Raw genomic sequence first — 16,972 nt, forward strand, 5'->3', positions numbered from 1 at the left:
TTTTTTTATTACTGTTCTACAATTGTATACTGTATTGATTTATAATTGCACTATCTGGTATTTTCATGTCATCTCAGTGGGGGTTTTCTTTACACTCTCACCTTTGACTCATTACAGATCTAAATTACATTCAAATTTCTGTAAACTTGCTTTGTGACAATGTTTATTATTAAAAGCACTCAATGAGAGGACTGTCTGATCCTGCCTGGCTGGCAAGTATGGCTTTTTTTTAGTGGATATAACCAAGAACTGTAGTGTTTTCACCAGTCTGCAAGGAAAACATGCTGTATGGTGAGTCATCTGTATGAACACATCAAGGCCTTTGCTATCTGTCACAGCTTCAGGCTAACATGACATACTTCTCCATGTTGCGAGAGGTGGTGGATAGTTTTCCTAGTGAGAACTTTGGTACACAAGTGGGAAATATGCAACTGCTTTTGTGTCACTGTCTGAGGAATTTAATGACAGCTTTCAAGATTTCACTGTAATTATGAAGGATATGCTCCTTTTCTCTTGTCTCTTCACAGTGGCTATGGATGTCACACGACATCAGCAATACAATACAATGCAATACAATGATGAACTTTGCAGTCAACACTAGCAGGTTTCTCTTCTCTTAAACATATTCCCAGAGATTCCCAGAGATGCAAACACATGCAAAGAGAATGCTCAGCTTATTTGTATCAGCTTATACATTAGTGTACAGAACTTCTCTGTTATAAACACGAACTGCTTGGGGTCCAGAGCAGCTGCACAGTTACAGCTTTCAAACCAAAACTAACACATAAAATCAAGACTAGTCAAGGTCTTGGCTTCACACCCACATTAGTTTTAGTGTTCTGTCCATCTTTCGGAAAAGAAGAATTATGACTAAAAGAATTTCATTTCCAAAGTTTGAGGTTATGCAACATGGACTAACAAAGCTAACAAAGATTTAAACAGTGATCATCTTTGGGAAAAACTGGTACATCCAAAACAGGGTATATTATCAAAAGCCGTAATATATTAAAGTAACAGTTAATAGGGTAATTCCTTGACTGGGGTGCCATTTGTGTCCCTCTGGTATTACAGATATTACTGTGCCAATATGTATGTAAAGTGACTGTGAAAGACCGTTTAAGCTTATCTAAAGTGTCCTTTATAACAACCTGTATGTAACTCTAAAATTAATAAACTCTACAGCACTTAGAAAAGTCATTAAAATACTTCAAACATTATATTATTTTTGCATTAATGTGTGAATCCATTTAACATCTCAGGCTCAGGCTATTTATTAATAAAAAAAAATAACTAAATTAAAAATCTAGAATGTCTTGAATGTCCTAATTCAATTAGAATGAGTTCAATTAGAGCTAGTTAACTACAATTTGTGTGGTTGCTAATCCTATGCCAGAAAAATCAGTGCTGTTACTTTCAACCTTGTTGCATTTAAACAAGAGTAAAATTGGGCCACATTTATCAATATTTGCATAAGCCAAACCGAACTAAATTTTTCCGCTGTATTTACAAAAGTTTCGGAAACTCTGATATTCTTCAGACCCACATGTGTATGATGCAAAGTGAGTTCCTGACACAGCTCATTTGCATTTAGTGGCACCCACAAAACTCCATAAAAGTTCAAATGCACAGACATGGCACAAAATGAATGATGAGACTAAAGGCTTAAAGACAGAAGTGGAAGTTATTCTGATTCAAAATGAACAATCAGTGTAAAGGCTGAAAAGCAGAAGTGGAAGATATTTTGACTCACTTCTATGCCAATAAACATATTTAATAATACATAATATTAATACACTGTGTGTATATATAATATATGGTTTTCACAAAAATTTTTTTGGTATTCTTAGTCCCTGCTCTAGTGAACTAGTATGAGGATGTGTTTGTCACAGATAGTTTGGAGACAGATGCAAGTGCAGAGTGCACTTTTATTAATTGTGAAACACACGAGAACAAAGACAAGGGCTATGTAACATGAACACAAAGTAGACAAGCATGGAATACACACGGCATGGATAAGACAACCAGCAATGCCGGTGCTATACAAATGTGGCTTAAATACTAGTGCTCATTGTGCATAAACGTGGTTCAGGTGTTCACGATCATGTGACTTGTTGCATCACATGAACATGTGGTTCTGCAGTCCCGAGCCAGTCTCAGTGCTATCCTGACAGTGTTTTTAATAGATACTTCTACAAGTCGCTCTGGATAAGGGCATCTGCTAAATGCTGTAAACATAATAAAAATAAGCCATTTAAACTTGACGGTATAATGCATAAGTGTAAGATCTCATTGCAGATTATATGATTTGAAGTCAATCAAGCTGAGGTTTACGTTAGTAAGTCTTCTTATGTGTAAATTTATACACAATCAGGAGCGCAAGTAGGATACGAAAATTTTAAACATGGTTTAAATGCATAGGTTAAATGCATGCTTTTAGAGTTAATGTTGAAAATAACTTTTAAGTTATAATAAAACATTTGGATCTATTTAAATATTCAAAAGTATTGTGTATACTGTATTTCACTTCACAACAGAAGCAAGTCTTACACAGAAATAGAAGTGTCTGGTATTGTAATATAATACTGTTCATCTGTGTGTTGTAACAGGTGTCATGCTGTGGGGAAAAAGAAAAGAAAAAAAAAAAAAAAGAAAAAAACTTGCCACATCACACTGTTTGACAAATGCAGGCAGCACTTTGCTAAAGCCTCCAGGCTGCTCATGAAAACATCTGCTGATTGTAGTTTAGAGATGGAGAAGTAATGAATAATAAACATTAAAAGAAGCTCTGTGCATATGGCCACAAAAATTGTAACTGTTGTTTTTATTTTGTAGACTTCATTTTGCTGAGTGCTAGTGATATTTTTATATGGTCTGCAACTATTTCCACTGTGTTTCCCTGATTTCGTCTGGTCAATTTATGCCACTCCCACAGATGTTTGTGTGGGTTTGCTAATCGACTGCCCAAATTTTCAAACACTGCTCATGTATCTACTTCCTCAACAGTCACTTTTTTGTGTCCACCACCCTGAACCTGATGACAGCATTGAAAATGGACTGGAATTTTGCAGTGTGCTTTTTCCTGATTTCTGGTAAGACCAAACTAAGTGTCTTTATAGCTGATATAGCTCTAAATTTATTTCATGTATTCAAATTCAGGTCCATTTTGATCTCTCATATCATTATGGCAGGGAGACAGGTCTCACAAACAGCCACATTAAGGACAATGAATTAAATAATTTGCTGATTCCGGTTTTGGATTGTACATATATTTTATATATTTTAAATTAAGACATTGTTAATACATCTTGAGTCTTCTTTTGAGATGCACAAGTTACATTTTAATGAGCAAAGTACTGCATATGAAATAAACTATACATGTCCACCTATCTATTGTATTTTTTTGTGATTTTGGTCATTTGTGTAGAGGTGTCTTGACATATGGGATGAGAATAAATTTTGACCAGTGAATATAACACAGCATTTAAACATTCAAAATGCCCTTTTATGGCACGTGATGGAATGTGCAAGATTAACCACTTCCTAATTTCTCTCTCTCTTTCTCTCCCATTTTCAGTTTTCATATATAATGCTTTATTGACATGACTGCTACACAGTCCTACCAAAACAATGTTAGAAATAAGTGTTGCCATATGTGTTGCCATATGTAATTTTTCAGAAAAAGGTTTTCTGAGAGACTTTTGAGAGACCTTTATTGATTTATTTTAAAGAAATAAGCCCTTTTTTAAGAATTGGCACCACAGAAAGTTCCTAAAATACCTTTAATGTCAAAAGAATCACTGTAATGCACATCCTCAAGTGGCTTATTGCTTTTACAAAACCATGAGAAAAACAATATGATAAAATCCAGTGTTCAATAAATCATTTAATTTATTTATAATATCCACAATAAATAATTCTTCCACCACACATTGTAGTCTGCAACAGTAAGCTTTGATTTCTAAACAACATAAAAGACAAAAGTTAGGGCATTCCAATTGTATAATTGTGTAGCATTTTTCCTACACTGGAACTAAGAGGCCCAAACCTGTTCCAACATGACAGTGCACCTGTGCACAAAGCAAGGTTTATAAAGACATGGTTTGCCGAAGTTGGCGTGAAAGAAGTTTGGTCTGCACAGAGCCCTGATCTCAACCCCAATGATCACTTCTAGGATGCATTGGAATGCCAACTGAGTGCCAGGCCTCCTCACCCCACATCAGTGACTGACCTCACTAATGCTCTTGTGGCTGAATGAGCAAATCCCCACAGCCACGCTCCAAAAATCTAGTGGAAAACCTTCACAAAAGAGGTGTTGTATGGCAGAGGGGGATCTAACTACAATAAACAGTACAGTGCACCTTACATATTTCCTTTTTTTTTTTTTACCCCTTGAGCACAGCAGTGTTGTAGCAGAGTTTTTTTTTAAAGACGTCATTGTCACTGCTGGGTTGAGAATAGCTGTGGCCAAGCAATAAGCTCCAGTCAGTCTGATACTGATGAGCAAACTGTACATGAAAAAAGATTAATTGCAGCCTCTCTATACCTACAACCAACATGGTGAACCAACATGGAACACCCTTAGAAAAAATTTACTCCATGGTTCTCTAAGTAGTTAAGTGTTCTTAACTTCCTAAATAGGTTCTAGTGGGTTCTAGATACCATTTAAGACGCTAAGAACCCTTAACTCTATTTAGAGAACCATGGAGGAACTTTTTTCTATATATGTTCCATGTTGGTTCACCTTGGAACATTCTTTGAAAGGAAAATATTCTATTTTCAAACTTTTTGTAGCCAGTAACTGATTTATCTATAAAATAAATTCCATGGACACCCTCATTGTTGTTTTTTTTTTTTAAATTCCTGACCTTTCTGCTGAAGAAACACGTCAGGTCCAATTAGGCAGTTAAACAGGCTAATAATCACAGACTTCCGGAGTAACTGGACCCCAGTTTGAGGAACCACTACTCTGTTTCTAAGAGAGTAGGAGGATCTAATAAGGTGGCCAGTAAGTGTACACAATATTGAAAAAAAATCCTGCATAACTGCTGCATATGATACACTCAGGGGGAAACAGTGTGCGATTCATAATGGTCATAATGCCATCTAGTGGAAATCATTTAGAACAATGATTTGTTTGCACCAGTCAGCGTAAGTGTTTTGAGGCAAAACTGTTCCTTTAAGTTTTCTTCCAGGAGGAGAGTCTTCATCAGAGAATACTTTACACTTTGTGGTTTATTGGTAACAAGATAAGCTGCAAGTACTGGTCTTATTAGCTTCGAGAAAGAGAGAGAGAAAAGAGAAGCTTGTGAGGGAACTGCAGATTATAGCTATTATAACAAGTGATAACAGGAACTGACTTGTTACACAAACATTCCACAACAGTACAATGTAAATGTCAGTACAAATGGATAAAAAGTATGATGTTATTTTTTAATAAATATAAAATTGTAATCATTGGGGCACTGCTGTGGTAAAAAGAGGAATACAACATTTTATTATATAACATGTTATTGGAAAGTAATCTACTTCAGGGTGGTAATAGTAACTCCTTTTCCTGTTGAGCCACATCATACCACCCCATTGTTAATTATTTTTCTAGAACAGCACACCCCTTATGTAAGGCTCTAGTGGCTGTGGTTAACTTTTATATACTTTGTGCAAAATATTATATAATACAAAAGTATAAATGTTCATATCCACACCTACTAGTATGTTGGATTTAAAGGTGAGATCATTTCCATTTCCTTTTTGCGATGCATTTTAGACACATTATCTGATATGTATTTTTATTATTAATTTGTTTTTTTTAACCCACCTCCTTCTTTAATTTAAAGTATTACTAGTGATGTGGCAACAAGATGGCGCCGCACATGGCAGCCTCGGTTTGTTGTTCCTTGGTACTTGTACTGTTTTTGTTTGTGTGTCCTGTCTTAAGCAACTTTTTTCCGATCAGCTTTACAAGAAACGAACTCCTGGACATCAGAAATAGCGCACCAAATAACTTTTTGCCGACGTTTGAACATTCAGACGTTTTACTGGACATTTTAGTCGGAGGAGCTGCGATCCTGTACAAACGCTCCAGGCGACGCAAACGAGGGAAGCGCGCTGGTGCGCTCGTGAAATTCCGACAGCGCGGTTTTAGGACTCCGCTGCCGAGCATTCATCTGGCGAATCTCCGCTCCCTAGCAAATAAATCAGACGAACTACAACTCCTCACCCGCACAAACAAGGACTTTTTAAACTCTGCTGCGCTTTGCTTCACGGAAACCTGGCTGAACGGAGCCATCCCGGACAGCGCGCTTCATCTAACGGGCTTCCAGCTGTTCAGAGCGGATCGCGTCACCGAGTCGTCGGGGAAAACGAGAGGCGGTGGATTTGTTTTTATATCAATGAAGGCTGGTGTACAGACGTGACAGTTTTAAAGAAGATATGCTGCCCAAATTTGGAAGCTCTCTTAATTAACTGTAAGCCTTTTTATTCGCCGCGGGAGTTTTCTTCGGTTATTCTGGTGAGTGCGCACATTCCTCCTGACGCGCGTGTGAGCGCGGCGCTAGAACTGTTGGCCGATCAGATCACACACACAGAGCAGCGTTACCCGGACTCTTTCATTATCATTCTCGGTGATTTTAATAAAGCTAACCTCACCCGCGAACTGCCTAAATACAGACAGCACATCACATGCCCCACCAGGGACAGCAATATACTGGACCATTGCTACACTGTTTTAAAGGATGCATACCACTCTGTCCCCCGAGCAGCTCTGGGACTCTCTGATCACTGTTTGGTTCATCTTCTACCGGCTTACAAGCAGAAACTTAAATCTGCTAAGCCTGTAGTAAAAACTGTAAAGAGATGGACTACTGAAGCAGAGCGGGACCTACAAGCCTGCTTCGACTGCACTGACTGGAGTGTTTTTGAGGCTGCAGCTACTGATCTGGATGAGCTCACCGACACCGTGACGTCCTACATCAGTTTCTGTGAGGACATGTGTGTTCCTACCAGGACTTACTTAACATTTAACAACGATAAACCTTGGTTCAGTGCAAAACTCAAACAGCTTTGCCAGGCCAAAGAGGACGCCTACAGAAGTGGGGACAAAGCCTTGTACAAACTGGCCAAATACACACTGAATAGGGAGATAAGAGTGGCAAAGAAAAACTACTCTGGAAAACTGGAAAAACAGCTTTCAAGTAATGACTCTACATCAGTGTGGAAAGGCCTGAAAGCCATCACCAGCTACAAGACCCCATACCCCAGCACTGAGGCCAATCAACAACTGGCTGAAGACCTGAACGAGTTCTACTGTAGGTTTGAAAAGCCTGGTCTGACACCTCGCACCCGCTCTGACTGTCTCACAACACAGCCATCAACACCCTCCCCGTCGCTCCCCCCTACTGTTTCTCAGCCTGTACTTAAGATCTGTGAAGATGATGTACGCAAAGTCTTCAGGAAACAGAAGATAAGGAAAGCCAAAGGCCCAGATGGTGTCTCTCCAGCCTGCCTCAAAGCCTGTGCTGTCCAGCTATCATCCATCTTTACATTGATCTTCAACAGATCACTGGAGCTGTGCGAAGTCCCCTCCTGCTTCAAACGCTCCACCATCATCCCTGTACCCAAGAAACCAAAAATCACAGGACTAAATGACTACAGACCTGTTGCTTTAATGTCTGTGGTCATGAAGTCATTTGAGAGGCTGGTGTTGGCCTACTTGAAGGACATTACTGGACCCTTGCTGGACCCCCTGCAGTTTGCTTACCGAGCAAACAGGTCTGTGGATGATGCAGTCAATATGGGATTGCACTACATCCTCCAACATCTGGACAAACCAGGGACTTATGCAAGGATCCTGTTTGTGGACTTCAGCTCCGCTTTCAACACCATCATCCCAGATACCCTTCTAAATAAACTGACACAGCTCTCTGTACCCACCTCTATCTGTCAGTGGATCACCAGCTTCCTGACAGACAGGCAGAAGCTAGTGAGGCTGGGAAAATTCACATCCAACACCCGCACCATCAGCACTGGAGCTCCTCAGGGCTGCGTTCTCTCCCCACTGCTTTTCTCCCTCTACACAAATGACTGCACCTCTAAAGACCCCTCTGTCAAACTCCTGATGTTTGCAGATGACACTACAGTCATCGGTCTCATTCAGGACGGCGACGAGTGTGCTTACAGACAAGAGGTTGAGCGGCTGGCTGTCTGGTGCAGTCACAACAACCTGGAGCTGAACACGCTCAAAACTGTGGAGATGATAGTGGACTTCAGGAGAAACCCCCCTGCTCTCCCCCTTCTCACCGTCATGGACAGCACTGTGGCTGCAGTGGAGTCATTCAAGTTCCTGGGCACCACCATCTCTCAGGACCTGAAGTGGGACATTCACATTGACTCCATTGTGAAAAAGGCCCAGCAGAGGTTGTTCTTCCTTCGTCAACTGAAAAAGTTCAACCTGCCACAGGCGCAGATGACACAGTTTTACTCAGCTGTTATTGAGTCGGTTCTGTGCTCTTCTATAACTGTCTGGTTTGGGTCAGCCAGCAAATCAGATATAAGAAGACTGCAACGGACTGTTAGGACAGCAGAAAGGATCATTGGTGTGCACCTGCCCAACCTTCAGGACTTGTACAACTCCAGAGTGAAGAAGCGGGCAGCTAACATCATCACAGACCCCTCTCACCCCGGCCACAACCTGTTTGCACTCCTCCCTTCAGGCAGACGTTACAGATCTCTGTGCACTAGAACATCTAGGCATAAAAACAGTTTTTTCCCCCATGCCATCTCCAGCTTAAACAGCTAACACAGGAATCATTACCTGTGTTTTTTTATTCTATAATTCATTTCTGTAATTCATCCTCCATCTCTAACTACTACCTCTGTCTCAAGTATTATGTAAATACGTATGCATATCTCTTTATTTATACAGCTGTATATAGAGTAAATAATGCACAAATCTGTACATAAATCTTCTGTTCCAGATTCATACACATTATTATTTTTTATTTTTATTTTTTTATTGTTAAGTCTTACTATTTAAATGTTTTTTGTTCTCATGTAAGATATGTATGTATGTACCAAGAGCACCTTAAAGAAAACCACAACAAATTCCTTGTGTGTCTGCGCGCACACTTGGCGAATAAAGCTAATTCTGATTCTGATTCTGATACCTTTGTCTTAGTCTTTTATTTTAGTGTTTTATTTATTTTACTTTATTTTTAAAGTAGTAAACTTAATTGAAAAAAAAAAAAAAAGAACGACACATAAAAAACGTGTCTAATACCAAAACAATATCCAGCAAACAATAAATGAAAAGTCACTTCAGGACTCACGACAGAGCTACATTTTTCAACTAAGTGCAAACCATGCACCTGATTTTGCAAATTATCTTGAGATTCTTCCATGTCCTGCTTATGTGTAAAATAAAACAAGAATATAAGTATTTTCGGTGATGCACACTTTATCCTGAGTTTGCACTGAGTATTCTTGAAAGAGGTATCATTAGCATTTGTTGTGCTCTTGTCTCAAAGCTATTTCTAAAAAAAAAGTTGTAATATACACATGAATCCCATACTTGGGGTATTTCTTCTGAGTTGTTAAGTATATATATGTGTACATTTATACATTTTAATATACAGGTGGGTGACAAATTAAAGGAAAAACAACATTGTCAGACAGAATTAGACTTAAATGGTATATGCATGTTAAAAAAGGTAGTTTTATTTAACAAACAGTCCAAAATGCTAAGCAGTAGTAAGGTTACCTAGTCCAAACCAGTACAAAAGGGCAAAGAAACGCTTAGAAGTGAAAGCAAGGAAAAAGTGTGTGGTAAACTTGGTACGAATTGAGGAAGTGGGTGTGGCTGCTGGTGGGGGATTCTGGCATTTCCTGTAGGATGGAGCATTTTTGTGACAAACATAAAGCATGTTAGTAAGGCATTAGCACAGGTACTAAAAGTTTCTGTAACTGTACCTGAGAGATGAACATTTTTCCAAAAGATATTTCCTTAGTTGGTGTTTTGATGATGGTGTTGGAGAATGTTCACTCCAAAATCTCCCGAAAGGTGTTCAGTTGAGTTGAGCTCTGGGGACTCTGAAGGCCTATCTCATTTTCATCCTCATCAAGCTATTCAGTGAGCCCTCGTGCCCTGTGGATGAGGGTAGAGTCATCCTGGAAGAGGCCACTCCTATCTGGAGAGAAATGTTTCATCATAAGGTAAAGGTGATTAGTCAGAAGAACTTTATTGATTTGTAGTGGCACATCCCTCTAAATTGACTAGTTGACACATACCATGATAGCAAAATGCCTTCCATAGCATAACAGAGCCACCTTTTTTCCCTTTGATTTGTCACCCATCTGTATATGTTCATGTGGGCACAGTTTAAAGGTAGACAGAACAATGTTGTGTCCCCAGGTACCGTTTGGAGGACAGGCTCATGATTTAACAGCTTTAATATGACATCAGTTCTTCTTGTTAGAAGTCTAATCTCCTGCTTCTTGGTGTTTCATACTTTTCAACTAGGTATTGGATCTATAGCATTGCCTTCAAACTACTGACTGGACCTAGTGCTGAATTACTAATGATTGAGCATGCATTAGCCAGTATAAAAACTTTGGTTTCTATTTATTTGGTGGGGGGTGGGGGCACATCAATAGCTGGGGGGCATATCAATAGCTGTCCGGTTAGAATATTAAAGGTCTTCAGCAGCTGAGGTATATGAAAGCTGGATCTCTCATCAGATTCTGAAAACTGGTGTACCCAGTTTCATTATTCAGCTCTTTACTTCTGTATGTGTGTTTAACTCTGTGAATATGGACCACAATTCTTAGGTTCTTTCCAATTCATTATTTTCAGTAATAAAAAAAATGCTTATACTCAAATATGCTATTGTTTTAATTGTCATCTAAGTAATGCACAGTGAATTTTGTATGTAATAAAAAAAATCTATTCTGGTTTTGAATTCTAGTACCTCAGTCAGTGGTGACTTTCAACATTGATCCAAATTCATGGAAAGCGTTCACCCAAATCGAAAACACAGCCTTCGGCTACAAAGTGATAAGCCAGAAAACCTCGAGGTGAGAAACACAACAGCTATAATGCTCCAGTAACACATGCCTTCTACTGTAATTTGTGGCTGATACATTTTCATACATTTCTTGTGACAAATACAGCATCTACTTTGTCCACAACAGCAGTGATTTTAAAACAATCAATTAGAGACAGATTTATTTCAGCTTTAATTCACTATATCACAATTCCAGTGAGTCAAATGTTTACATACACCAAGTTAACTGTCTCTTTAAACAGTCTGGAAAGTGATGTAATGACATTTAGAAGCTTCTGATTGGCCAGTTATTATAATTAGGAGTTAATTAGTTAATTAGCGCACAGTGCAAATGTATTTAAGGGGCAATGTCTTTTTGCCCTTGATACCCTGGGAAAATCCAAGCAACTCTGCCAAGACATCAAAATAAAATTGTCAGAACAAGTCCTGCTCCTCTTTAGGAAGAAACGTACCACAAGCATCTGTAGAAACAATTGTATGCAAATATAAAATCTTGGGACCACACAGACACTGCGTCGTTCAGGAAAGAGGCATAAATTTACTTCCAGGGATGAAAAATCTTTGGTCCAGAAGGTTCAAGTGCACCCCAAGACAAGAACAAAGGAACTGTTGAAGGAGTTGGAGGCATCAGATACCAAAGTATGTACAGTACATCCACAATTAAGCGATTCCTACATCAACTTGGCCTGAAAAGCTGTCGCACAAGGAAAAAAACGTACTCCAAGACCAGCATTAAAATTGCCAGACTGAAGTTTGCAGTTGATCACCAGGACAAAGACCAAGCCTTTTGGTGGACTGTACTCTGGTCAAGGAAAAATATAACATTTTGGACATAATGATTGGGTCTGTGTATGGAGGAAAAAGGGTGAGGCTTTAATCCAAAGAACACCATCCCAGCTGTGAAGAATGGGGGTGGCAGCATCATGCTGTGGGGGTGTTTTGCTGTAAAAAAATGGACTACTTCAGAAAATAGATCACATCATGAGGATGGAGGATTACCTAGAAATACCAAAGCAAAACCTCAAGACATCAGGCAGAAAGTTAAAATTTAGTTGCAACTTCCAGCAGGACAATAATCCTAAGCATACCTTCAAAGATGTAACAAAATGGCTTAAAGACAACAAATTGAAAGTATTAGTGTGGCCATCACAAAGCCCAGACCTGAATCCCATAGAAAATTTGTGGCTTGAACTAGGAAAGCATATCTGATCAAGGAGGCCTGAGATACACTAGTTCTGTTAGGAGGAATGAGCAAACAATTCAAAGTATTGTGAGAAGCTTGTGGAAGGCTACCCCAAGTGTTTGAATTAAGTTAAGCAATTAGAAGGCAATGCCACCAAATACTAATGAAGTGTATGCAAACTTTTGAACCTCTGAAATCTGATATAGTAAATAAAAAGTAGCTATTATTTTGAAGCAGAAATAAATTAGTTATTATTTTGAAGCAGAAATAAGTTGGCTATTATTTTGAAGTGACCTCTTATAGAAATAATTGAAAATTTGAGTTTAAATGTTTTTAGCCTAGGTGTATGTAAACTTTTGGCCTCAGTTGTAACTTTGGGACATGACAGGAACATATAGAAGCTTGTTTACAAAAACACATTTGTGAATGATAAAGGGTAAACCCAGACATATCTCTCTGTTTAATGAAATAGATTACACAATGACCAGCACATTTCAACACTAAGTGTGACAAATGATGCATTTCACCATAATTAGTATTGTGTAAATGATCCAGCCAAGATTTAGGCTGCACATTGTTCTAAAATTTGATTTTGTTATGTTAACATTTTCAGATTTACAGTACATGACACCATGATTCAAGCCCTTACATATTTAGTGGTGACACAAAAAGTAGATTTAAGTATTATGGTAATGCTTTACATTAAGGATTCCTTAACTGTCAATATGTAACACATTAATTTACATTAACAAAGCATAAGCATCAGCATTAATGCACCATGAGTAACTAACCAAATATGCCAAATAATAAACACATGCATTAACCAATGTTTATCTCAATGAGTAAAATTAAACCAGTATGACCAACATGAGCAACACCTTAATGAACATGTTTGTGATTGAACTGAGGCTGAACATCAAGTATTTACATTTAGAATATTTACATTTGGAGACCAGAGTTCAATAAGTTATAAACATTTAGAAAGGAATATGGTGTTATTTAATTTTTGCTAACTTGTATGAATTTATTTTTAATCATGATTTGAATAAACATTAGCAAATTCAGGTGTATTTAGTAAACAGACATCAATTTATACGTTTGTTTGTTGCTTTTTTAACATCTAATAAATGTCTTTTTATTTTGTTAGATTTAGATTTTTTTATTATTATTAGATTTATTAAATTTGGTTTGCTGATGCAGTAAATAAAGTTAGTTAAGCAAACCTCGATGTTAAGTGTTAAAAAAAAAAAAAGCAAATAATGACACTGATATCAGTGATGTTTATAAAAATTCAGGTTCATATGGCTAACATTTTCCTTTTCTTCTCAGTTTGATTGTGAGTGATCCCTTAATCCAAAGTAGGAATGAAAGAGGCAAGGTGTACAGCTGTGCAGTTGCGCAAGAAAAATGCTCACCAGTACCAATAAATGGTATGGATACGCAATATTTATTAGTCAAAAGTCTATGAGATATTTCATTGAAAATATTTTCCAGAAAGGGTACCGCATTTGTCTCAATGTTAAATCTTGTCACAGTGCCCTCTGAGGCTGTCAACATGTCCCTTGGATTTTCAATGACTAAAGATCCCCAGTCTTCAAAGTTAGTGGTAAGCTACAGCTGTAATAAGTCTCTATTTCAACTCAGGTAAGGCTTGATCTTCAATAATGGGTCTAAGACCCCACTGTAAGTTTTACTTCTGTATAAATATCAAGCTGAGATTTAAATTATCTGTGAAATGTACACTCAAGAGTACAGGTTTTTGGCTAATTTTCATCACTGTATATTAGTGTTCATTACTGAAAACCTCAAAATATCAATGTGGTATTAAGTAAAAGGGGAAACCATTATTTTTCAGGTCTGTGGCCCAACCATTCCCAAGAACTGTAAGCATTTTACTGCATACAATGGCATGTGTTTTATATTGGATTCCAACAATAATCCATCAGCACCTATACCAAGTACTTTGAGAGGTATTTCATGTGTGGAGCTAGCAATAATAAAAATCCAAAACCTTGTGTGTTTTACACTGTTCTCTATTCTTATAAGTTTGTTTTCATGCTTTCTTTACTCTTAGATTGCCCACCTCCATCGCAAACAGACATTGCTTTCTTGTTGGATGGCTCTGGCAGTGTAAGCACTGGGGATTTTACTATAATGAAGAATTTTGTTATAAGCATGGTTAACGGATTAAAAGACAGGGATTTTCAGGTATGTGCAGAAAGATCTTTGTTTTTTGTATTAGAACAACAAAAGAAAGCAAACATATTTGAGTGTTTTTATAGTTATGAGAATGAGTACTCTGTTGCTGGAATATATTTCTGATACATGTTTATATAACTCTACACTAATATAATGAAAGCAAGTTTATATTTTATAAACACTCTTTTGAGTACCAAGGTAAAATTGTTAAGAAGAATTAGTTAGCAACAATATGGGTTCTAACTGAGGTGGCAGAGTAAGAATCCTCAGACAAACATTATAAAATGTTGCAGGTGGCAAAGACTGTTGCTGGCCATCATTAGTGCTTGATAAAAAGAACACAGCAGAACACAGAACCAAGTTGTTCAATTAATTTTATAGTTATAGTTTGGAAATAGTGAGGTACCCAAATATTTCTGACTTCATCCTGTTAAATATCTTTTATTGTAGCTGTTTCATGACCTCAAATGAAGGCACAGACTAATTAGTCGAAGGCTCTCCATCAGGATAGCATGCTAGCTGAAGTTAGCTTTAGTTGATGTTTGTCCAAGTTCCTTAGTGAAAGAAAAGTAATTTACCATCAGTACCCAAAGTCATTGTGTTATTTGAAGTTCAGTGCTCTAGTTTTGTGATCATATCACTCATGTAAAAACAAGGCATTAGATTGTGGCTTTGTATATTTGGGCATTTTTATAACCATCAGCGCAGGTGAAATGTGGCTCAGAATTGTGCAAATGTAAAAGGGGTTGGAGATAAGTGAACACATTATTGAGAGGTGTGGTTCTATATGCTGCTGACATATCCAATCAAATCAGGTTTTAGCATTCCCTTCAAGTGTGTGCTCAGTGCAGTGTTGTGACATTTTCAAATATACAGTTAGATTTCACTTAAAGATTTCCTATAGATTATTAGTGTTAAAACTAAACACTTGCGCCTTGCAATGGACCAGCTAGAGTGTATCCCACCTTGCACCTAGTGTTCCCAGGATGTGCTCCAGATCCGCCGCAACCCTGACAAAAGACAAAATGCTTATTAAAGATGATTGAATGAATAAATGAATGAACGAATAACTAGCTGTCAATAAACTTTACACTGATACAACCTTGGAGACTGGAATAAAAATATACACATTTTTATTTTGAATGCCAACAATCTAAAATAATTAAATTATATTTGCATGTTTACACTGCTTAAAACAGTGCAACTCTTAGTTAAACATTTCATAACTACATTATGTGGCCAAAAGCATGTGAACCTGACCATCACACCCATATGTGGTTCTTCCCCAATCTCTTGCCACAAAATTTGAAGCGCAAAATTGTATAGAATGTCTTTGTATGCTTTAGCATTAAGATTTTCTTTCACTGGACCAAACCTGCTTCAGCATGACAGTGCCCCTGTGCACAAAGGTAGGTCCATAAAGAAATGGTTTGCCAAGGTTGGTGTGGAAGAACTCGAGTGGCCTGCACAGAGTCCTGACCTAACCTTTGGGATGAACTGGAATGCCAACTGCACCCCAGGCCTCCTTGCCTGACAGTGCCTAACCTAACTAATGCTCTACGAAATCTATTTGAAAGCTGTCCCAGAAGAGTGGAGGTTATTATAACAGAAAAGGAGGACTAAATCTATAATGGGATGTTCAACAAGCACATATAGGTGTGATTGGTCAGGTGTCCACAAACTTGTGGCCATATAATGTAGGTTCATCATTATACTGCCCAGGCCAACAAAAAATACAGATATCAGATATTTTTTAATGCCAGTGCATTTTTTTTAATGCACTGGCATTAAAAAAAACATACATTAATCTTTGTAAGAATAACCTTCTGAAGCAAAATATCCTTCTGGACTTATGTGACTCTTTATGAACTTTTATTTTTGAACAACAGCCATCCACTACAGTCAAAACAATACAGCTGGTTTTGTTAAACAGATTCTTAGAAATCTGCTATATGTAAAATACAATTTATTGTAAATGTTGTTTTCCTTTTCAGTTTGCAGTTGCACAATATTCTTCTAAGTGTGAAATACACATAAAATTCAACAGCTTTTCAAGCACTGATCAAATACATTGGATCAATCAATTTAGGGGTGTTACCAATACTGCCAAAGCTATCAAAAAAGTTGTGTGAGTATCATGAATGCATCTAAAAGCCAGAATGTTCTATGTTGCATTTTTATATTACAGAAAAGTAATGCGTGGCATGTTCATGATCAGTTCATTTGTTTTGCACAGGTCTGAATTATTTACCCGTCAGGCAGGGGCCAGAGAAAATGCTAACAGAGTGTTGGTGGTCATCACTGATGGTGAATCACATGACCGGAGTGAACTGGGAACTGCTGCTTGGGAAGCAGAGCAGAAGAAAATTACTCGCTATGCTATCGGGGTGAGAAATTCTCCTGTATTAGTCATTCATTGAACTATTATGAATGTTTTATTAACCGTATTACACTTTAAAATAATGTCCAACCAGAAACAGAATTAAATAGTAATGATCTACATAGAGCAAAATGCCTGGTCCTTTATAGTCAT

The 16,972-nt window shown here is 37.7% G+C and overlaps 1 protein-coding gene across 1 annotated transcript in view; it reads left to right on the top strand.

The window, feature by feature from the left end:
• The first annotated feature begins 2,933 nt into the window (after positions 1-2,933).
• Positions 2,934-16,972, top strand: part of LOC113527309 (integrin alpha-X) — a 39,641-nt gene continuing 25,602 nt past the window's right edge. Inside the window, exons 1-8 of the mRNA XM_026914970.3 lie at positions 2,934-3,089; positions 10,959-11,067; positions 13,570-13,670; positions 13,776-13,846; positions 14,096-14,210; positions 14,315-14,448; positions 16,434-16,567; positions 16,676-16,826. Coding sequence (XP_026770771.3) covers positions 3,035-3,089; positions 10,959-11,067; positions 13,570-13,670; positions 13,776-13,846; positions 14,096-14,210; positions 14,315-14,448; positions 16,434-16,567; positions 16,676-16,826 — 870 coding nt within the window. The 5' untranslated portion in view covers positions 2,934-3,034. The remainder of the gene's footprint in view (positions 3,090-10,958; positions 11,068-13,569; positions 13,671-13,775; positions 13,847-14,095; positions 14,211-14,314; positions 14,449-16,433; positions 16,568-16,675; positions 16,827-16,972) is intronic.

The sequence above is a fragment of the Pangasianodon hypophthalmus genome, chromosome 12 (assembly GCF_027358585.1).
Source record: "Pangasianodon hypophthalmus isolate fPanHyp1 chromosome 12, fPanHyp1.pri, whole genome shotgun sequence".
In the NCBI taxonomy this organism is placed as follows: domain Eukaryota; kingdom Metazoa; phylum Chordata; class Actinopteri; order Siluriformes; family Pangasiidae; genus Pangasianodon; species Pangasianodon hypophthalmus.